Genomic DNA, 22,989 nt, shown 5'->3' with positions numbered 1-22,989 from the left:
TGGAGTACATACCAGAAGTAGGAATCCCAGGTCATATGGCAACTGTATGTGTAACTTTTGAAGAAACTGCCAAACTGCTTTCCAAAGTGGATGTACCATTTTTTATTCTCACCAGCAATGTATGTGAGTTCCAGTGGCTGTACATCCTCACTAGAACGTGGGATTATGAGAAGTTTGTTTGTTTGTTGTTTAGCCATTCTAACATGTGTATAATGGTATCTCAATGTGGTTTTAATTTGAATTTCTGTGTTGAGCATCATTTTGTGTTTGTTTGCCATACATATGTCATCTTCAATGAAGTGTCTGTTTAGCAAAATGATCTTTTGCTCATTTTTTATTAGGTTGTTTGTTTTCTTACTATTCCACTGAGAATTTTTAAATATATTATGGAAGCCCTTTATCAGATTATCAAGTATTTTCTTTCAATCTGGGGCTTGTGTTTTCATCCTCTTAGTAATGTCTCTCAAACAGCTGTCTTAGACTCCCCTAGTCTGGACTAGCCCTCCCGGCCACCTCACTGTGAGGCAGGCATACATACCTTCAGATGCATGCACGACCCTGGGTTTCCCAGTGTCACCAACAATCACTCTGGCACCTTGCGAAGATATTGGCTCTCTGCATTGCTTACTGTCCTGTTTGGACTGGTCTAATTGATGAGAGTGCTTACATCTGTTTTGAACTTTCCAGAGAGAATGGCTCAACTCCCTTGCATTTCAAAAACCTTCTCCTCTTGCTAGTGGCTTCAGAATGCAGGTCCAGTTATACTAAAATAAGTTCCCTGTTTTAGCTGAATATGAGATTCATTTAGCAAAAGAAGTTATCAAGGAAGGTTAACACATCTCCTTTCTTGGAAATGTCATTATTGGGCTCATGATGCCTTGGCATTTTATTCTGAGGAGAAATAGCTTTTAAATATACCTGGGAAAGTGTTTTAGTTTTTAGAATCTATAATACATACTAACACATAATGAGAATAAATGTGTGTGTGTGTGTGTGTGTGTGTGTGTGTGTGTGTGTGTGTATGGGTTTTAGTTTTATTGTTTGTTTGTTTTTGAGAGAGGGTCTCGCTCTGTCACTAGAGCCAGAGAGCAGTGGTGCAACCATGGCTCACTGCAGCCTCAACCACCTGGGCTCAAGTGATTCTCCTGCTTCAGCCTCCCAAGCAGCTGAGACTACAGGCACGCACCACTATGCCTGGCTAGTTTTTGTATTTTTTGTAGAGACAGGGTTTCACCATGTCGTCTAGGCTAGTCTCAAGCTACTAGGTTCAGGCAATCTGCCCACGTTGGCCTCCCAAAGTGCTGGAATTACAGGCATGAGCTACCATGCCTGGCCTGAGAATATATTTTACAACATTTTCTTCCAGTTTGTATTACTTTATGTGGTAGTAGATTTTTTTTCCTAATTTGTTTATGCTTTAACTAACATTAAATTGGTTCTGCCAAGAGAAAAATATAAGGTATAAAAATTGGAAAGGAAGATATATTATGATTATTTACAGATTATATAATTATTTACATAGAATACAAAAAGAATCAACTGAAAAACTCTTTTTAATCAAACTTTTTTTTTGAGAGTATTATAGATTCACATGCAGTTGTAGCAGATAACACTACTTTGCCCAGGTTCCCCCAATAGTAACATTTTGCAAAACTATAGTATAATATCACAACCAGGATATTGACATTATACCATCAGGATCACCAGAAGGATCCCTCATGTTGCCCTTTTATGTGTGTGCCCATTTCCTACCACCACCTCCCCCTTCCTTAACCCCTGGCACCCATTAATCACTTCTCCATAATGTTATCATTTCTCCTATATAAATGTATCATTTACATCATATATATCATTTCCACTATAAAAAGTCACAAAGTATGTAACTTTTGGGGACTGGCTTTTTTCATTCAGCATAATTCTCTGGAGATTCATCTAAGTTACTGCATATGTCAATAGTATAAATAGTCCATTCCTTCTTATTGCTGAGTAGTGTTCCATGGTGTGGATCTACCACAGTTTGTTTAACCATTCACTCATTGAAAGACACCTGGATTGTTTTCTAGTTTTTGCCTATTATGAATAAAGCTGTTATAAACATTTATGTACAGGTTTTTGTGTGAACATAAGTCTTCATTTTTCTGGGTTAAATGCCCAGAGGTATATTTGCTGGGTCATAAGACAGTTACATGTTTAGTTATTTAAGAAACTGCCAAACCGTATTCTAGACGCTGTACCATTTTACATTTCTACCAGCAACATATGAGTGATCTCATTTCTCCACATCTGCACCAGCCTTGGTGTTGTCACAATTTTTTTTAATTTAGTCATTCCAATAGGTGTATAGTGATGTCTCACTATTTTTTTCTCATTGTGGTTTTAATTTGCATTCCCCCAGTGGCTGATGATGTTGAACGCCTTTTCATGTGCGTATTTGTTGTCTGTATTTCTACTTTGATGAAATGTCTTTTTATGTCTTGTGCCCATGTTCTAGTTGGGTTATTTGTGCCTCTACTGCTGAATTTTGAAAGTTCTTCACATATTCTAGAACTAGTTCTTCGTCATATGTGTGGTTTCTCCCACTCGTCATCTTCTTTCACAGATAAAAGCTTAATTTTAGTGAAGTTCAGTTTATCCATAAATTTTTCTTTCTATGAATTATACTTTTGGTGTCAAATCTAAGAATTGTTTGCCTAGCTCCAGATTGCAACAATTTTCTCCTATTTTTATTGTACAAGTTTTATAGTTCGACATTTTATGTTTAAGTTGGCCATCCAATTTGAGTTTGTCTTTGTATAAGGACTTAGGTTAAGATTCCTTTTTTCTTTCTTTCTTTCTTTTTGCCTAAGGATATCCAATTATTTCAGCATCATTTGTCGAAAAGACTGTCTTTTCTCCATTGACTTGCTTTTGCATCTTTATCAAAAATCAGTTAAGTATATGTGTGTTTCTATTTTGGGTTTTTTAAAAATTATGTTCCATTGATCTATGTGTCTCTTCCTTCACCAATACCATGTAGGTTTGGTTACTGTAGTTATATAATGAGTCTTTAAATTGGGTAGACTGATCCTCCTATGTTTTTCTTCTTTGTCAAATTTGTTTCAGCTATTCTTGTTCCTTTTTATTTCCATATAAATTTTAAAATAATTTGTCTAGCTGTTAAAAATTTTGTTGGGATTGCATTAAACCAGTATATAAATATGGAGATAATTTGCATCTTTACTGTGTGGAGTATTCCAGTTTATGAACAAAGTAGGCCTCTCCATTTATGTAGATATTTGATTTCTTTAATCAGTTCTGTGTAGTTTTAGCATACATGTCCTATGCATGTTTTGTTCATTCTATGCCTATTTTTATAGATTGTAATTTATTTAAAATTTCTGTTTCCATATGTTTATTATGTGCATATAGAGATAGTTGATTAATTTTCATGTTTGTCTTGTATCCTGCAACTTTGGTGTATTCATTTATTAGGTTTAATTTTTTTTTAATTTGAGAAGCAAGAGTTTTTTCTGTTGTCCAGGCAGGAATGCAGTGGCACCTTCTTTGGCATCTTGTTAGCTCACTGCAGCCTTCAACTCCTGGGCTCAAGGGATCCTTCCACCCCAGACTTCTGAGCAGCTAGAACTTCAGGTGCAAGACACCACATCCAGGCTTGCATCTGGATGTGCTGAGTTGCACCTGCAGTTCTAGCTACTTTAAAATCTTTTTAAATTTTTTTGGTAGAGAGAAGATCTTGCTATGTTATCCAGGCTGGTCTTGAACACCTGACCTCAAGCTATCCTCCTACCTCCAGCCTCCCAAAGTGCTGGGACTATAGGTGTGAGCCACTTTGCCTGGCCTCATATATTAGTTCCAAGAGTTTTTTTAAAAATCAGTTCTTGGGATTTTCTATGTAGACCATCATAGTATCTACATATAGGGACAGTTTTATTTCTTCCTTTCTGACCTATATGCATTTTATTTCCTTTTCTTGCCTTATTCTATTGGCTAGAACTTTCAGCACTGTGTTGAATAAGTGTAGTGAAAGCAGATATCCTTGCCTTGTTGTTAATCTTAGAAAGAAAGCATTTGGTCTTTCCCCCTCAAGTATAATGTTATCTGTCTATTTTCTAAACGTTTTTTAAAAAATCACACTGAAGAAATTTCTCTCAATTCCTCTTTTTCTGGGTTTTAAAAAAATCATGAATGAGTGTCTAATTTTGTCAGATGCTTTCTCTGCATTGATTGACACGATTGTGTAATTTTTCTTAATTAGCCTGTTAGTATGGTAGATTATACTGATGGGTTTTAAAATATAGAACCAGCCTTGCATCCCTGGAATGAACCCCATTTGGTCATGGCGTATAATTCTTTTTATTTATTGCTGAATTCTGTTTGCTTATATTTTGTTAAGGACTTTTTTTTAAATGAATGTTAACATTTTAACTTTTTATTTAAGAAATGGAGGTCTCAAGATATTGCCCAGGCTGGTCTTGAACTCCTGGCCTAAAGCAATCCTCGTGCCTCAGCCCCCTAAGTAGCTGTGACTACAGGCAGACACCACCTCACCTGGTCTGTTAAGGATTTTTGTGTCTATATCTGTAAGAGATTTATTGGTTAATAGTTTTCTTTTTCTTTTGTTTCATCTTCTTTTTAAATGTTGCACTATCTATGTCTGGTTTTGGTATAAGGGTAACACTAACCTCATAAAATTAATTAGAAAGTGTTTCCCCTCTTCTATAAAAGAGATTTTATTGAATTGGTGTTAATTCTTTAATAATTTGGTAGAATTCTCTAGAGAAACCATCTGGCCTGAAGGTTTCCTTTTTTGAATGTTTTTAAATTATTGATTTCATTTTCTTAATTATAAAGCAATTCAGATTATCTGTTACATATTGGGAAATGTGGCAGTTTGTGTTTTTTGAGAACTTGGTTCATTTCACCTAAGCTTTAAAAGTTATGTGTGTAGAGTTTTCGTGGTAGTTTCTTATAGCCCTGCAGGGGCTATTAAGTCTGCAGGGGCTACAGTGGCATCCCTCATTCATTCTTGAGATTGACAATTGAGTCATTCCTATTTTTTTGTGTTTTTCATTTTTGCTAAAGGACTGTCAATTGAAGTGATTTTTTCAAAGAAGCAGCTTGTTGTTTCATTGCTTTTTCCCTATTGTGTTTGTTCTCTGTTTTATTGATTTCTGCTCTTTAATATTTCCTTCCTTCTGCTTGCTTTTAGGTTTTGGGGTGGGAGGCTGGCTCTTCTTTTACTAGTTTCTCGAGGTGGGACCTTAGATGACTGATTTGAGGTGTTTCCTGTTTTCTAATGTGTGGATTTATAAACTTCCCCCTGAGCAGTGCTTTAGCTGTGTCCCTCGGATTTTGATATGTTGTATTTTCATTTTTATTCAGTTCAATATACTTTTTCATTTCAATTGAAACTTTCTCTTTGAATTATGGATTATTTAGAAATCACATTCAAGCCAGGCATTGTGGCTCATGCCTGTAATCCCAGCTACTCAGGGGGGCTGAGGCAGGCGGATTACCTGAAGCCAAGAGTTCAAGACCAGCCTGGGCAACATAGCAAGACGCCCCATCTCTAAAACTATAAATAATAATAAATTAGTTGATGCGGTGGCAAGCATCTGTGGTCCCAGCTGCTCAGGAGGCTGAGGCAGGAGGATTTTTTGAGCCCTGGAATTCGATGCAGCAGTGAGCTATGTTCACACCACTGCACTCCAGCCTGAATGACAGAGCAAGCTTCCATCTCTAAAAATTAAAATTAAAATTTTAAAAAAATTGTGGTCTAGGCACAAAGGCTCATGCCTGTAATCCCAACACTTTGAGAGGCTGAGGCAGGAGGATCACTTGAGCTCAGGAGTTTGAGACCAGCCTGTGAAACATAGTCTAGAGATCCTGTCTCTAAAAAAAAAAAAAAAATTTAAAAATTAGCTAAGCGTGGTGGCACGTGCCTATAATCCCAGCTACTCAGAAAGCTGAGATGGAAGGGTCACTTGAGCCCTGGAGATTGAGGCTGCAGTAAGTTGTGATCATGCTACTGCACTCCAATCTGAATGACAGAGCAAGACCCCATCTCAAAAATATTTTTTTAAATTTAAAAATAGAAAAATAACTTTCAATGTGGTGGGATTCAAAATTAGTATGCAATAATTATTTAAAATAGCTTAATGAACAATCAAATGCATAGTAATAAACATAACAAAAATGTTCATAATTTGTACAACAAAATTTTAAAATGAAATTGAAGAATTCCAAAGAAAATTTGAACAAATTAAAATTCATATCACATTCTTAGAGTCAACATCATAAATGTCAATTCTAAGTTAATTTATAATTTTAATATGACTCCAATAAAAATATCATTTGATTTTCTTTAAGAAAGAAAAAGTCTGATTCTAGAGGAATCTGTAAAAAAATTGACAAGCAAGAGTAAACAGAAAAATTTTTTTAAAGACTATAAACTCGATTATAAAACTACAGTAATTAATATGGTATGATACCAGCGCATGAAGGGATAAACAGATGAGTAGAAAATAAAGTCCAGAAATAGACCTAAACACATAGGAGAATTTAGTAGTGTGTATGATTGAAGATGACATTTCAAACCATAGAATAAAAGGTAAATTTTTAAATAAATGAGGTTAGGATCCTCACCATCTTATATACAGTTAGATCCCTTCTTCACATGATTTCAAAGTAAGTTCTAGATGGATTAAGATTGAAGCACGATTACCAGCCTGGGTAACATGGTGACACCATGTCTCTACAAAAAATTAAAAAATTAGCCAGGTATGCACCTGTGGGCCCAGTGCTTGTGGTCCCAGCTACTTGGGAGGTTGAGGTGGGAGGTGGGAGGATCACTTGAGACTGGCAGGTCAAGGCTGCAGTGAGTCATGATCATGCCACTGCACTCCAGCCTGGGCAACACAGCAAGACCCTGTCTCAAAAAAAAAAAGAAAAGAAAAAAGAAATTAAACCACAGAAATGTTAATGAAAAACATGGAAACATAAAAATAGTCTTGAAAAAAGAAGGCCTAAATATGACACAAAACATAGTGAAATAGAAAAGATCCAATCAACTATGAAAAAAATTTCATGCATAATAAAAACACCACAAATAAAGTCAGGGAAAAAAATAATGATGTGGTCGATTTGCAGCCCCTCTTATAGACAAGGAGTTTCCTAGTAAAAGTTCCTTCAAACTGATAAGAATCAACCAACTGCCCAGTAGAGAAATGGGCAAATAATAGGAATATTGAAATTGATATGGTTTGGCAGTGTCTCCACCCAAATCTCATCTTGAATTGTAGTTCCCATAATCCCCACATGTGGTGGGAGGGACCTGGTGGGAGGTAATTGAAACATGGGGGCAGTTTCCTCCATGCTATGCTCATAATGGTAAGTTCTTACAAGATCTGATGGTTTTATAAGGGGCTTCTCCCTTCACTCAGCTCTCATTCTTGTCTCTCCTGCCGCCATGTGAAGAAGGACATGTTTGCTTGCTTCCTTTCCACCATGATTGTAAGTTTTCAAGGCCTCCCCAGCCATGCTGAACTGTGAGACAGCTAAACCTCTTTCCTTTAGAAATTACCCAGTCTTGGGCAGTTCTTTATGGCAGTGTGAGAATGGACTAATACAGTAAAACGAAAATACTCAATCTTACTTATAGTAAAAGAACCACAAAGGACATGCCAATTTCTGTGTATCAGATTGTCAGAGATCAAAAAGATTAATAACACAACATATTGGAGAAGGAGTGGGAAACAGGAACTCTCATACATTGCTGGTGGTAGTATAAATTGTCACTACATTCATGGAGAGCAACTTGGCTGCATTATCTTTGGATAAATTACTATCCAATAATTTATTTGAAAAATAGTCTTGCAAATATAAGAATCACATTTACCCAAAGATATGTATTGCAGCAATTTTCTATATGAAATGATTACAAGCAACCTAAATGTCTATCAGTAGAGGATTAAGTAAATTATGATATGTTTATACAATGGAATACCATGGAGCTGTTAAAATAACAAGGCACGCTGGGCGTGGTGGCTCTTTTGCCTGTAATCCCAGCACTTTGGGAGGCCGAGGCAGGCGGATCACGAGGTCAGGAGATCGAGACCATCCTTGCTAACATGGTGAAACCCCGTCTCTACTAAAAATACAAAAAAATTAGCCGGGCGTGGTGGTTGGTGCCTGTAGTCCCAGCTACTCGGGAGGCTGAGGCAGGAGAATGGGTGTGAACCCAGGAGACAGAGCTTGCAGTGAGCCAAGATAGCACCACTGCACTCCAGCCTGGACAACAGAGCGAGACTCTGTCTCAAAAAAATAAAAATAATAATAACAAGGCAGTTTTATATGAATGAATATAGAAAGATATCTAAGATATTTGTTAATGGCAAAAAGCAAGGTAGGGGAAAATATGTATAGTATGCTAGAATTTTAAAAAATACATGTATATGTACTTGTGTTTACATAGACTCTCTGGGAGGGTACACAACAAACTAGTAACTGGTTGGCCAGGGACAGGGGATGAGTGGAGCTTGGGAAGCTGTGGGACAGGTTTGAGAGGACGATGTTCTAGGCTCATCTCAAAAGTATACTGTATATAGTTTTGTATCATTTGAGTTTCATATCATGTGAAGGGATTAACTATTCAAAAAGTAAGTAAAATAATTTTTTAAATGTTTAAGTAAGAATCCTGAGAGACAGAGACAGAATGATCTTTGTGCCCTGAGCACAGACTAAATATTCAAGGGGTAGAGGCACATGAACCACGAGTCAGGAGAATTTTGATTGTGTGCTTCTTTAGAAATACGCCCTCATGGAATTAGGGAATTCCAAGATGAGAAAGTGTAAGAGATCCCGGGACCAGCTTATACTTTGTGGCAGAGGGAAGGACAGTCTGAGAATAAACGTTTGCTAAGGAATGATCTGTAAAGAATCCCCAGACAGGCATTAAGATATGAATGCTGAAAGAAAGAAGTGTTGGAGCTGGTTAGCAACCCCAGACACTCCCTGTCATCAGTCCGACATGCTGCATCCTGCCTTTGTTGCTGGGGAGTGTCTTCCACACCTACTCTCCTTGCTTCCAGCCCAGACCTCATTCAGAGGAACGAATGAGGTGTCTGCAGCGTGGCTGCTTCATCTGACCTTCTGGAATCTAGGGACAGCACCCAAGTGCCTAGCAAACTGACCATGGTCTCCTCCTTGCTGTGACCCAGAGCTGCTCTTCTTGCAAATTGCAAGATATCAGGTGCCTTGTTGGTCTCTAGTCCTCCCTGGAGTATCAGGTACCCCTCCTGGAACCTTCCTATGCCTGAGTCAGAGGGACAGTCTATTTCCTGGATTCTAAGTTTCACTTTTAACTAACCCTAAAGTCCTATGACTGATGATAAAAGCACTGGTGGTAATTGTGATTTCATTCATCTTTAAGGATTATCTGTCTGTCTATATATCTGTCCATCTGTCCTCAAATCACAGCCCTCATTTGATCTCTACAGCAATCCTATAGGTAGATCTGATCTCTCATTTTTAAATGGCAGTAAAATATTTGTACGAAGATTTTGTTTTCCAAGTACTTTCCTCTGTGTTATCTCATTGCTGTCCCCTGACACTCTCATATAGGTAAGGAAGGATTTATTAACCCAGATATATCACTGAGGGTATTGGAGAGTCAACTATGTGGAATAGTGGGCCTTTGAGATAAGAACATGTGGGTTTGACTCACATGGATTCTTTTTCGGTTTTTTGTTTTTTGTTTTTTGTTTTTTTATTTTTATTTTTTGTAGAGACAAGGTTTTGCCATGTTGCCCAGGCTGGTCTCGAACCGCTGGGCTCAAGCCATCCACCTGTCTCAGCCTCCCAAGGTGCTGGGATTACAGGCGTGAGTCACTGTGTCCAGCATCACATGGATTCTTTACACCTATTTCCTCAGGTGTAAAATGGGAATAATAATATCTATATCAAGCTGGGCACAGTGGCACATGCCTATAATCCCAGTACTTTGGGAGCCAAGGTGGGAGAATTGCTTGAGTTCAGGAATTCAAGTCCAACCTGGGCAACATAGTGAGACCTTATCTCTACAAAAAATAAACAAAGTTAGCCAAGCGTGGTGACACATACCTATGGGCCCAGCTACTTGGGAAGCTGAAGTGGGAGGATCACTTAAGTCCCGGAGGTCAAGGCTACAGTGAGCTGTGATCGTGCCACTCTACTCCAGCCTGAGTGTCAGAGCAAGGCCTCATCTCTAAAATAATAATAATATCTACATCATGTCATACTGGATTACTGTTAGGATTAAATGTCTATAATGTCTATCATTCAGAAGAATTTCAAGAATTAATATTCCAATGATTTCCTGTTTCTTGACCTGTTCTATCACTTAAAATATTTTCTTACTTTGAAAATGTTTTATGGAAGAGGAGAGAATAATATAATGAAACTTATGTTTCCATCATCCTTGTCAATAATTATCAATATAAGGCCAATCTTGTTTCAGCTATGCCCCTACCCACTTCCCCCTTTCTTTTGTTAAACAGTTTTCAAAATAGTGAGGCATTTCCCTGACATCCTTCAGATGTGACTAATGGCTTATTTAGGATTATTTTAAAATATTATTAGGAATTCATAGATTTAAACACATTTGTTATGTTTCTCCCTGTTGCAGTTATTATCTTTATTGATGCTCAGCTTGACCAGGGAAACCTTATTCTTCTTGGTTTCTGAGTCCTTTTGACATGACTCTACTAGTCTTTGACACGACTCTACTAGTCTTTGACACTCTGTTTGCTTTTTTGGTATGACAGTATGTTCTAGGCTTATCTTGTATGTTTGCTGCATCAAATTTGGAGTCAGTCATTTCTCCAAGGAGGCCCAATTCCTTCTTGGGGAATGGTATTTAGAATTCATAATCTGATTTCTAGAGGTGCTCATTCCTGCTAGGATGGTCATTGTTTCTAGGCCTTACAGTGAACAGAGCTAGGAAATGTGCATGCACACGTGTGTGTGATTAACCTAAAACATATGAAGGACATACTGATACTCCTAGTTCACAGCCAAGACTACAGAATTTTTACCCAATCTCATAATCTTACTTTTGTATCTCCTTTCAACCAGTAAATCTTGTTTCCAAGCAAGATCAACAGTATTACTCATTTGATTTATTCCCAATGAACGTATAAAATCTCACAATAATAATATTATAGTACCATCAATAATATGATTATTGAAAACAGTTTAGGACTTCTTGTGGGGCATAAGGTAGTTCTTTTTATCTTTGTGGTACATCTATCTAAGGCAAGCTTGTCCAGCCCACAGGCCACATGCAGTCCAGGATGGCTTTAAATGCAGCTCAACACAAATTCATAAACTTTCTCAAAACATGGATTTTTTTGCAATTTATTTTACCTCCTTTTAGTGTTAGTGTATTCTATGTGTGGCCCAAGACAATTCTTCTTCTTGCAGTGTGGCACAGGGAAGCCAAAAGATTGGACACCCCTGATAAGGATACACAGTCAAATTACAATTGTTTTAATCTGTGTAGTATGCCAACCAACTGGACTCAAAGGTTCATTTGTTTCATTTTATCTTCATTTTTACATAATTCTTTGAAACTTTTTTTTTTTTTTTGAGATAGGGTCTTGCCCTGTCACCCAGGCTGGAGTGCAGTGGCACGATCTCAGCTCACTGTAACCCCTGCCTCCCAGGTTCAAGCGATTCTCATGCCTCAGCCTCCCAAGCAGCTGGGATTACAGGTGCCCACCATGACGCCCGGCTAATTTTTGTATTTTTAGTAGAGACAGGGTTTCACCATGTTGGTCAGGCTGGTCTCGAACTCCTGACCTCAAGTGATCTGCCAACCTTGGCCTCCCAAAGTGCTGGGATTACAGGCATGAGCCACCATGCCCACCCTCTTTGAAATTTTTTAATTATGTTTTGTAATTATGTCAAATATTTACATAGTCCAAAGCAAATCCATGTAACAAGGGCTGTTCAAAGTCCAACTTCTGTCTGTCCCCTGCACTTCTTGTCTCCCTGTCCTTGTAGGGTTTTTTGTTTGTTTTTGAGACAGAGTCTTGCTCTGTCACCCAGGCTGGAGTGCAATGGCATGATCTTGGTTCACTGCAACCTCTGCCTCCCCAATTCAAGTGATTTTCATGCCTCAGCCTCCCAAGTAGCTGGGATTACAGGTGTGAGCCACCACGCCTGGCTAATTTTTTGCATTTTAGTGGAGATGGGGTTTCACCATGTTGCCCAGGGTTGTCTCAAACTCCTGAGCTCAGGCAATCTGCCTGCCTCAGCCTCCCAAAGTGCTAGGATTACAGGCGTGAGCCACTGCGCCTGGCCCCTGTAGGTCTTTTAAAATGTATTTTATGCTTCATCATTTTATTGTCTTTTTTAAAAATACAAGGAAATGCATATATATTTTTGCATTCCTCCTCTTTCCTAAATAAATGGTAGCATATTAAACATTATTTTCTATCATGTGTTTTTCACTTAACAAGAACCTTGGAGATTGTAGGTATATAGGATATATTTTGAATAGATTCCTGGAATTGGGATTGTTGGGTCAAAGAGTAAATGCATACTTATTTAGATAGCTATTGCCACATTCCCCTCTACAAGAGTGGATTATACCATTTCCTGCAGACACTTTTTTTGGGGGTCAGATGGAGTCTTGCTCTGTTGCCCAGGCTGGAGTGCAGTTGCGTAATCTTGGCTCACTATAACCTCCGCCTCCCGGGTTCAAGCCATTCTCCTGCCTCAGCCTCCCGACTAGCTGGGACTACAGGTGTGCCCGGCTAATTTTTGTATTTTTAGTAGACACAGGGTTTCACCATGTTGGCCATGCTGATCTCAAACTCCTGACCTTAAGTGATCTGCCCTCCTTGGCCTCCCAAAGTGCTGGGATTACAGGTGTGACCCAACATGCCCAGCCTCCTGCAGACACATTCTAATGTTATAACAAATGACTAAATGGAATATGTTATTGCTACCAAGAAAGGTTATATGATTGTTCAGAACTGGACTTGAACCCTGCTAACTAATGATCTGATCCTGTCTATCATGCCTTCTCCCCATGTTACAGATTAAGAAATTGAGTCACAGATAGAGAAGTGTCCTACTCTAAATGACATAACAAGCTAGGATTTAAAATTTGCATCTCCTGACCCTAAAATTGGATCCCCTTTCAATGTGTTATGGATTTATTTATGGTGAGCTTGGTTTGTTTATCTGTAGACAGAGAAGAAAAACATAGTTCTCCTAGGAAGCTAAAAAATTAACGAGATGATTATGGGTAAATTCTCCCCTGGTGGAGGAGAGATTCTTCGAGATACGGCTGAACTTCTTGTGGTGAATAGGGAATCAGCAATTAGACTGTGGTGTCAGGGCACTAAGAAATGATCTTACAGATGAGAGAGACAATCACCCTTGCAGGATCTGTCCTTTTTTTTTTTTTCTTTTTTTTTCCAGAGTGCTTTGAACTTCTTTGAACAAAGATGCTGTTATGCTATGCAAAATTTTACCAATGGATGTGGACAAAGATGTAATTTCCCCAGTGAATGAGCAAGCTGCAAACCACAAAGGCTTTTTTTTTTTTCTTCCTTTCTTAGAGTAACCCTGGGGTTCTCCTTTGTGTTTGCTTGAGACAGGTTGATTGACTTATGTGCAATTTGGGACGCTGGAGTTTACCTTCCCTCCGCAGCCTGCAACAGAGCCTCCTCTGGTGTTGCAAGGAAGAGGCTGAATGAGGCAGAGAAGGTAAGTAGGACTTGGGCCTGGGGTATGTGTCATTGGAGGGGTGAGAGTGAGGGGACATTCTTGCCTCCTGCCCCTTCTCTTCGATAAGGGAAGCCTGTTTGCCTGGCCCCAGGAATCTTCTGAGAGGCATCTCCTTTCTTCTCCCCAGAGATAGAAGCCCTGAGTTGCCACAGAACTGTGTGCCAAGGTTCTCCTTGCAAGGAGGCTGGTGAGGGTAGTGTTTAAGCCTTCCCTGGCAGGGACAGTCAGCCAACATTAGCGCTGGCATTGTCCAATGTCCACCTAATTGAAAAATTGGGAAACAACTTTGTTTGTGACCCACACCCTACTTAGTCTCGGCCTCTACAACCTGGGAGCTCCTGAGTGACAGCCCTGGCATATGGGAGACAGTCCGAGAACCCCTGCCCTGGGCGAGGCATTGGGCCCTGGCAGATGGACAGTTATCCAGGTGCAGTAAGCAGCCGAGGCCCACAGCATTAAGCCATGCCCTGTGCCCAGGGTCTGCCTTGTTCCATTCCGGGTTAGATTTTGCCGCCACTCCCAGCAACTCCTGTTTTACTCTCAGGCCCTGGTAGCCGGGGAGGACATGTGACAACTGAGGGCTGCAATTTTAACAGAGCAGTAACGGGCAGTAGTGACAGACTGGCCTCCTGGAGGCTGCTGGGCTGAGAGGGTCTGGGCTGGAGGCCTGAGCAGGGCAAAATTTCCTTATTCTTTGAGTTTGGGCATCTCTACCTCATCGAAGGTGTCTTTCTCACTCCACCTCCCTCTCTTGTTGTCTTTTGTCCTCCCAGAAAGAGTTGGAGCTGGGGGGAGGGGCGTGGAGAGGGTCGAAAAGTGGAAGCTGAGAGTACCTGATGACATGGACTTGGGATCCAGACAACAATCTGCTGGAATTCCAGATCCACTTGCTTTGTGACCTTGGGAACGCTGAACCCCTCTAAGCCTCAGTTTCCTAGTTTGTACAACAGGGATAATAACCAACATTTTGTGGTAAAGATTAAAAAGTAAATATATAAACAGATGAAGAGCCCTGCAGAGTGCCTGGCTCATTTAATCAATGAGGGTTATTATGATTTCTCATATCAATAGCAATTCAGATATACTTTTTTTTTTATCAAGGTAGTTTCTTGTGTGGGCCCTTTAGGGCCACCACTTATCTCAGAACAGTGTCAGGTTTCAGAGACCACCTGGGAAATGCGTCTGACCTTAGGGCTTTTTCACCCTGTCATTGTTACTAAACGTTGAACTTGAACATACTGACTGATAGTGTGTGTTTTGGCAGGGGTGGTGCAGGCAGGGGGTGCATGCCATTCTTTTACACACGTGGAGGAGTATGATTGCAAAAGCGGTGTACCCGTTTATTTAAACGGGTACGAAGTATATATGAAACTGGATGGGGACAGAATCTGGTAGTTAATGCAGCTCTGTGTCACCATGTCCCCGCTCTTGGCACTTTCCCATGCACCCTCCCCACTCTCTATCCCTGTCCCTCCACAGCTCTCTCTGAACATTCACTCTAGGTAACCTGACCAGATCCCCACCTAAGGAACCCCCGGGGCTGGCTTCTCTGATGACAGCAGCCTCACTGTCCGACAGCAGATATGGCTGCCCTGGAGTCGTGCCCTGCCACCTCCTGCCTGACCAGAATAGATTCGTTCTGGCTCGTACTTCTGGACACCGCCAGTCTAACCAGCAAAATCGAATATCGGTTCTGAGCTTAATCCTTTTAATAGTGTTTCCATTTACATTAATTGTATCATTTGACTGTCAACACAATTCAGTGATATGAGCAAGGCTGCTGTCATCATTCCCATTTGATTGGTGAAGAAACTAAGGCTCTCTGAGAAGTTATTTCCCCCAAGGTTTCGCAAAACTAATTAGCAAAAGAGCCCCTCCTAGGCTTGGATGCCCTGAATTGTAGACTGTTTTTCTCGCTGTGACATCACACTGCCTCCTCCAGTCTGAGGCACCCACAAATCATGAAGGGGGAGTACCTATCAAAGGACTTTCAGACACACAGAGGAACCTTAAAAAAGACATAAGACTGCAGAGACTGCTTGCCAGCAGGACGTACGGCTGTTGAGCGTACAGTAAGTTCTGAGAGAAGGGAAGCTGACCCAGGCTTCTTTAGATGATGATAATCGTCATCATTATAATAATCAGCATCTCAGCACTCCCCGTGCACCAGGCACTGTGCCCTGCGCTCCATCCTCCCACAGTGGCCCCATGAAGTAGGGCCCATTATTACCCATGTTTTACTGATGGCAGAATAAAAGTACACAGAGGTTAAGGAACTTGCCCAAAGCCCCCCATCTAAGAAAGGGCCTGGATTCAAATCCTGTGGTCCAACTCTGGCACCTGTGTGGCAACCATTTGGGTTTGGGACTGGCTGTGTATTTAGGGTGGCTCATTCCAAGATTCACTGGAAACACTGCGTAGCTGTTTCTGAGCAAGTGTTCCCTGGGGCTGCAGGTGTGAGCTCTGAAACCACCTAAGGAGGAAGCCCTCCATTTATCTGCATCTTCTCCCTTTGTTGGAAGCCACTGTCATATGGAGCTGCCCCAAGCGTCTGCTCCTGAGCCGCCCCTCCCTCCTCCTCCCACTCCAGCATGCAGCACCCTCCACGCTCAGGCTTTTTCTCTCCCCTTGCCTCCCGCCATCCCCAGTACGTCCACTCCTTGTCACCTCCCATCACGGGAAGCAGACACTGGCCCTCTGATGCAAGGCAGAGAAACCACTGAGCTTCCCCAGGCCTTCAATTTCCCAAAAGGATCTATTTGATTAATTGCACTCACACTCCTAAGTCCCTCTGCCTGTCAGAGAGAAGCTGGGCCTCCTCTCTCCAGAAACATTGACACAGGCCCCCTTGGACAGCATGGGCCCAGGACACACAACTGTGGATCACTGAGGGTGGGACCATGGAGCTTCATTAGGAACTGTCTTCCCCACCTGCTGCCCCCAAACCGATTTCAGGCACCTGAGGCAGCCCCCATGCTTAGCCCCATTTTCCTGTGGGCACCGAGACCTGTAGGGTAAGTGTGGGGTACATGAGTGTCAACAGTGAAAGCTACTGCCCTAATAGCTTGTGCTGTTTACCTCCTTTCTGCTGCAGTGATGCAATCATGTCTAGACCCCTCTCAGCCTTTCCTGCTGCCTCGCCAAGCCCACCTTTCCACCAGAGGCTGGGCTGTTTGAAACAGCATGTCACCTGTGAGTTTCTAATAAGAGGACCATATGCTCTAGCAAAGGGAGGCCCTTCTAGGGCATAAGACAGCAAGGTTTCCTCCACACCACTGGAGCTAAGAGTCTTTGGTATAAGCACTTGCAGCCGCCAGCGCTTTGCAACCAGACTTCTAGACAAATGGTGCATCTTATAACTCAGGAAAATCCTCATTCTGTCGGCTGCCTCCCCCTTTTTGCTCCCACCTCCCCTCCCCCATGCCTCCTGTATTTTCACATCTCCTCCAGCCTGTAGAAGCCTGCCAGGATAGCAGTTGGATCCAGACTGATGTCTGTATGGGTTGTAAATGCAGAAGGCTGCAGGGAGGGAGAGAAGGAACAGGTGCTGCTCCCTCCTGCTGTCTTAGTTCTTTCCTCTCTATGCTCCCGCTTATCACATCAGACAGGAATTTAAAAAATGCAACCGGGGATGTGCTATCCTTGAAATATCAGCAGCTAAACCAATATTGGCAGCCGAATTGATGTCAATTCAGAAGACCCAGCTCCCTCTCTGGGGCTGACTCCAGCTGTTTGGTGGATGTCAGAGCTGGTGGGACATTGGTGGAAGAAGCTGGGGTGGAGTGCTTTGCTTGTAGAAACCATGGCAAAGGCAGGAGAGAGGGGAGCCCAGAGGGGATTTGGCTGGCCTGGGATTTTATAGGAGCCTCCCTTCCTCTCTGGTCTAAAGTAGACTGCCTGTGCAGATAACCATCTGTTGGCTCTAAGAGTAAACAATAATTCCTTAGGTATAGAGCTAGGGTATGGTGTCTGCACAGGCATCGTCTACACTGTAGATCTACAAAGTAGATGTGAAACCCCGTCTTGTCCAAAGCCTTATCGCAAATCAGTATACCAGCTGTAACTTGGGGGAGAGGAGAAAGGGCCAATCGTTTATTTCGTTTGCTTTGTTTTGTTTTGAGATGGAGTTTTGCTCTGTCACCTAGGCTGGAGTGCAGTGGTGCAATCTGGGCTCACTGCAATCTTCACCTCCCAGGTTCAAGTGATTCTCTGGCCTCAGCCTCTTGTGTAGCTGGGATTACAGGTGCCCGCCACATGGCTGGCTAATTTTTGTATTTTTAATAGAGACAGGGTTTCACTGTGTTGGCCAGGCTGGTCTTGAACTCCTGAACCTCATGATCCACCTGCCTCAGCCTCCCAAAGTGCTGGGATTACAGGCGAAGAAAGGACCAATAGTTTTTGAATGCCAACTATGTGCCAGGCCTTGGATTACATGCTATACATGTACATTAGCTCATTAATTCATTTAGGAATTGTCACAGCAACCTTGTAATAAATAAGTGCATTTATCCCACTTTTAAACATAAGAAAACAGACTGAGAGAGAGAGAATAAACCGCGGAAGACCATGTAGCAGGTAAATGGCTAGGTGGGAGGGAAACTCAGGTGTGTGTGTCTGCAAGTCACATGTGCCAGCTGGATTAAACATGCTTCCCTGTGAGACTAAATCTCTGCATCTTGTCTGGTATGTTTCCCCTGGTCTGCATGGCTTCCTAGCTAGTTTGTCATTCACCAGTTTATTAAGCCCAGCCCTGTTCTGCTTTGAGTTAATACTCACTTCTGTGAAGGGCCAAAGAAAAAGTAAAAGGCTCTTCCTTTGCCCTCAAGAAGCTCATAATCTGGCTAAGGGACTGAAAGTCATCTCTCTTTTCCCCAACCCAAGTTTCTTCTGCTAGTCTTGCCCCTCTTTCTTTCCCTGCTCAAGCTCAGCCTATGGTTTTCAAATGGCTTTAGGACTATGGTCTGTTGAAACTAGGCTTGCAATCCACCCAATAGAGGACAGAATAAGCAGCTTGATTTGAGTGATGTCATGAGCAGATGTGTCCAGATGGTGGGTCCTCAGATGGACAATGGTCTGGATTTCAAATGGACAGCCCACTCAGGGAGCCTGGCAGGGCCCAAGGTGAGGAAGCTGGGGTTGGAAATAAGGATGGCTGGTGGAGTCACACAGATATCTCTTGGGAAAGCTGCTCAGGGAGGGAGAGGTTTCTGGCCATTCTAGAGCCACCTTCCTTTTGTACAGCATTTTATAATTTACTGTGGAGATAGAGACCAGACAGTTTGTGACTTGCTCAAGGTGACATACAAGATCTTAGCCCTAGGTCTTTTTTTTTTTAATTAACCAATCTTCAATGTATTAAAATTACAAATCCCCAAACCTAATTATTCCTTAAACTTTTTACCTCAATCAACAAATTTTACAATTTTCTTCATGAATCTTATAGATTTTAGCAATCACCTATTTGGTTTCATTAATAAACTTAGTTAATTTAATTCCTTTGAACATTTGAAACTGTATGTGTAAATTTATCCATTTTCCTTTTCAAAGTATCACAGTTTTTTTCTAACAAAGGCTTCCAAGTCCTTATGTAATTCTTTTTTCATTTATATATATATATATATATATATTTTTTTTTTTTTTTTTTTTTTTTTTTGAGAGAGGGTCTCACTCTGTTGTTCAGGCTGGAGTGCAGTGGCACAATCTCAGCCCACTGCAGCCTCAACTTCCTGGGCTCAAGTGATCCTCCCATCTCAGCCTCTTGAGTAGCTGGGACCACAGTTGCGCGCCACCATGCCCGGCTAATTTTTGTGTTTTTTATAGAGATGAAGTTTTGCCATGTTGCCCAGTCTGGTCTTGAACTCCTAGACTTGAACAATCCACCCACCTCCACCTCCTAAAGCGCTGGGATTACAGGCGTGAGCCACAGTGCCTTGCCTTATTACTATTTTTAAATGACAGCTTTATTGAGATACAATTCATGTTATAATATTTACTATATAAATTATAGAATTCAGGCTGGGCACAGTGGCTCACACCTGTAATCCCAGCACTTTGGGAGGCTGAGGCGGGTGGATCACTTGAGGTCAGGTGTTCGAGACCAGCCTGGTCAACATGATGAAACCCCCGTCTCTACTAAAAATATAAAAATTAGCTGGGCATGGCAGCAGGTGCCTGTATTCCCAGCTACTCGGGAGACTGAAGCAGGAGAATCGCTTGAACCCTGGAGGCAGAGGTTGCAGTGAGCCGAGATGGCGCCACTGCACTCTGGCCTGGATGACAGAGGGAGACTCCATCTCAAAAATAGATAGATGATAGATAGATAGATAGATAGATAGATAGATAGATAGATAGATAGATAGACAGACAGATAGACAGACAGACAGACAGACAGATAGATAGATGATACAATTCAGTGATTTTTAGTGCCCATAGACTTGGGCAGCCACCATCACAATGGATTTTAGGACATTTTTATCACCACTCCCAGCCCCCGCAAGAATCTATGCCATTGTTAGTCACTCCTCTTCCCCACCTCCACCCCCAGCCCTAGGCAACCACTGATCTATTTTCTAGAGATTTGCCTATTCTGGACATTTCATATAAATGGAATCATACAATATGCGGTCTTTGTGTCTGGCTTCTTTTCCTTAGCAAGATGTTTTGAGAGTTCCCCACATCAGTAATTCATTTCTTTTTATGGCTGAATGATATTCCTCTGTGTAGATATACTGCATTTTGCTTATTCATCTGATGGAATTACTGGGTCATACTGTAGCTCTGTGTTTGACCTTTTGAAGATCCCTAGACCTTTTAATGCTAATTCCAAGGCCCCTTTCTGGACTTCTACCTTCAGCTCCTGAAGTATTTTTATACTCTACAAAAGTATACTCTATAAAAAATACTCTCTACCACCTGGGTCCCTCCTCCTTATCCCTCCCAAATCTTGGGTCCCCACCCTTAGGGACCTGTCACACAAGATTTTCACTCCCCACCTCACCATACCCCTCCCTCTGACCACTCTTCTTTAATGACAGAGCCCCTGGAGACAGCTGCTGCCTGACACCTTGATACCCCACGCCTTCTCCACCCACTTGGAGCCGGGAGGGGGTGGGGTAACTTCACAAGCCTCTCCCTCCAGCTGTGAAGAAGGATGTGTGTCTAATTGCTGTGAAAACTTCCTCCCTGAGGGGAGCAGACAGGGAGCCAAGGCAAGTGAGAAGCTGGGTTCTTGAATTGTAGAGAGGTGGGGGCTCTTCTCCGTGGTGGTGGGATCAGAATTCCTCCCCAGAGGAGGGAGTTCGCTTCTTGCTTTTCAGCAGGTGGAGGCAGGCAATACACCCTAGCGGTAACACCTTAACTTTTGTTTTCTTTACATCCTGTTTTACCTGCTAATCTTTGTATGGTGGGAGACTGGTCAGGCTGTCAGTGACTAGCAGGGCCAGGGAGTAGGGCCTGAATACATCCACTCACAGATAATCCACAAATCTTATTTAAGCCAGCCCTTCACAGGGTGTTGGGTCAGCTAATCGGGAGGGTATACCGACTACATTTGAGCATCTTTTCCATTTCATGCATGTTTCCTAGTCCTGCCCCTAGGAGCATGAATGAGTAAGCAGTAATGAGGAAAAACCCCACAGCCCCAAAGACCCGTAGAAAGCTGGCTGGATTGTAGAGTCGGCGATGTCCTCCCCAGCGTATCCATTGACTGCCAGTCTGTGTGGTGTGGGTGTCAACGACAAAGCTGGGCTGTAGACCAGGGACACCTATGCACTTTGGGCTTCCTTGCTGTGCCAGGCTGCAATGTGCCAAGCTCCAGTTAGTGGGCCTTGGGTCAAAGAGACAGCATGAAGCAGCAACCACATTTTCTCCATATACAAGGATATAAATACAATGACGTGAGTTGTACCATTGTTGTAATAGGGGGGAAAATAAAGAAAAACAATTTAAAGGTCCATAACAAGTGGATGGTTAAAAGATTTGTGGCAGTCCCACACAATGGAGTTACAACAAAGAACACAGACGTCTCTGTGTCCAAGCTATATGGCTTGATAACCCAGCTAGTTGTGGTGTGGCAGTGAGATGCAGGCACCTCCCACCCTAGAAGTGGCTGCACTTTATTGGTGGGTTCAGGCTTTTTGTGGGGCTCTGGTCCTGCTGGTGGCTTATGAATAACATGGCGCCTCATAAAGAGCTTTCGCCCTAGAGAGCCTGGTGTGAATACGAGGTATTCGTTAGATCTTCATGGTGGTCACCTAGAGGGAAAAGTCCCTTTCTTCTTTCCCAGCCCTTCCCTCTTCCCCAGCTTAATAATAGCCAAGAGGTTTAGGTTTCAACCTATAGATTAGTTCCGAGTGTTGAGCAGGAAACAGCTGTTTTTCAGCCAAATCCCTAATCCTAAAACCAGGTGTCCCCCTCCACCCCCTCCCCAGGAGGGAATCAGGACCACCTGATACCATTTCCCTCCCCCATCCCCCTGACCCATGTGAACTTAGCCAAGGCAGGGAAAGACAGGCTAGGCCTGCTGAGTGCTGTCAATGGTTAAACACACAGCCCCTCACTCCTCCCAGATCTCTGCCCCTGACAATGAAGGGGAGCCAAGCGTGAAACACAGCCAGTGAGCAGATGGAGACCACCCCCCTCCAACCCTGAGGAGGGAGGAGGGGGAAGCAGGGAGTCAAATCCCATATACAGGGTTTCCTGGGCTAAGTGAAAATTCTAGAAGACGATGACTGGTTGACCCCACACCGGCCAGGAAGCTGGGTTTCTCTCCCTGAGTGTGGGGGAGGCCGAGGTCCTGAAGCAGGCTGGTGAGTGCTTTCCTCTGCTGCCAAGTCCTGCCCTGGAGAGTTTGGTATAGTTACTGCCTCTTCTAAAAGGGGAGGTGGGAGGATTGTGTGGGCAGACTGACCTTCTTAGAAGTTGCTGAGACATGGGGTCATTTCATCCAGGGTAAAGAAGAGATATGGTGAGATGTAATTTTGTGGCAGGTGCTCCCTGGGGAATGGGAGCTGGGGAGTCCCTCCCTGCCTCTTCCCCTTCTAATCTTATTTTCTTCCAGAGATCTCTCTTTCTCCACTTGCTTGGTGTTCTGTCTCTTTGCGATGGGCTAGGCATCAATAGGGGACAGTTTGAGTTTCCTAGGAGACTCATAGTTCTGGCCTTTAGATGCCTGTGAGCTGGAAGGAATGGAACACGGCTGGGTCACCATCT

The 22,989-nt window shown here is 42.3% G+C and overlaps 1 protein-coding gene across 48 annotated transcripts in view; it reads left to right on the top strand.

The window, feature by feature from the left end:
* The window catches only part of NFASC (neurofascin), a 194,489-nt gene that overhangs the window by 78,709 nt on the left and 92,791 nt on the right, over positions 1 to 22,989 (top strand). For 42 of the 48 annotated variants that reach the window (XM_063597585.1, XM_057301521.2, XM_034944720.3 and 39 more), the window contains exon 2: positions 13,650 to 13,758. The exons of the other annotated variants lie outside the window; for them this stretch is intronic. In XM_063597585.1, coding sequence (XP_063453655.1) covers positions 13,650 to 13,758 — 109 coding nt within the window. The remainder of the gene's footprint in view (positions 1 to 13,649; positions 13,759 to 22,989) is intronic. 48 annotated transcript variants of the gene reach the window in all.

The sequence above is a fragment of the Pan paniscus genome, chromosome 1, assembly GCF_029289425.2.
Source record: "Pan paniscus chromosome 1, NHGRI_mPanPan1-v2.0_pri, whole genome shotgun sequence".
Taxonomy (NCBI): Eukaryota; Metazoa; Chordata; class Mammalia; order Primates; family Hominidae; genus Pan; species Pan paniscus.
Note: the sequence above shows the minus strand (reverse complement) of the source record. Positions and strands in the feature narration are given on the sequence as shown.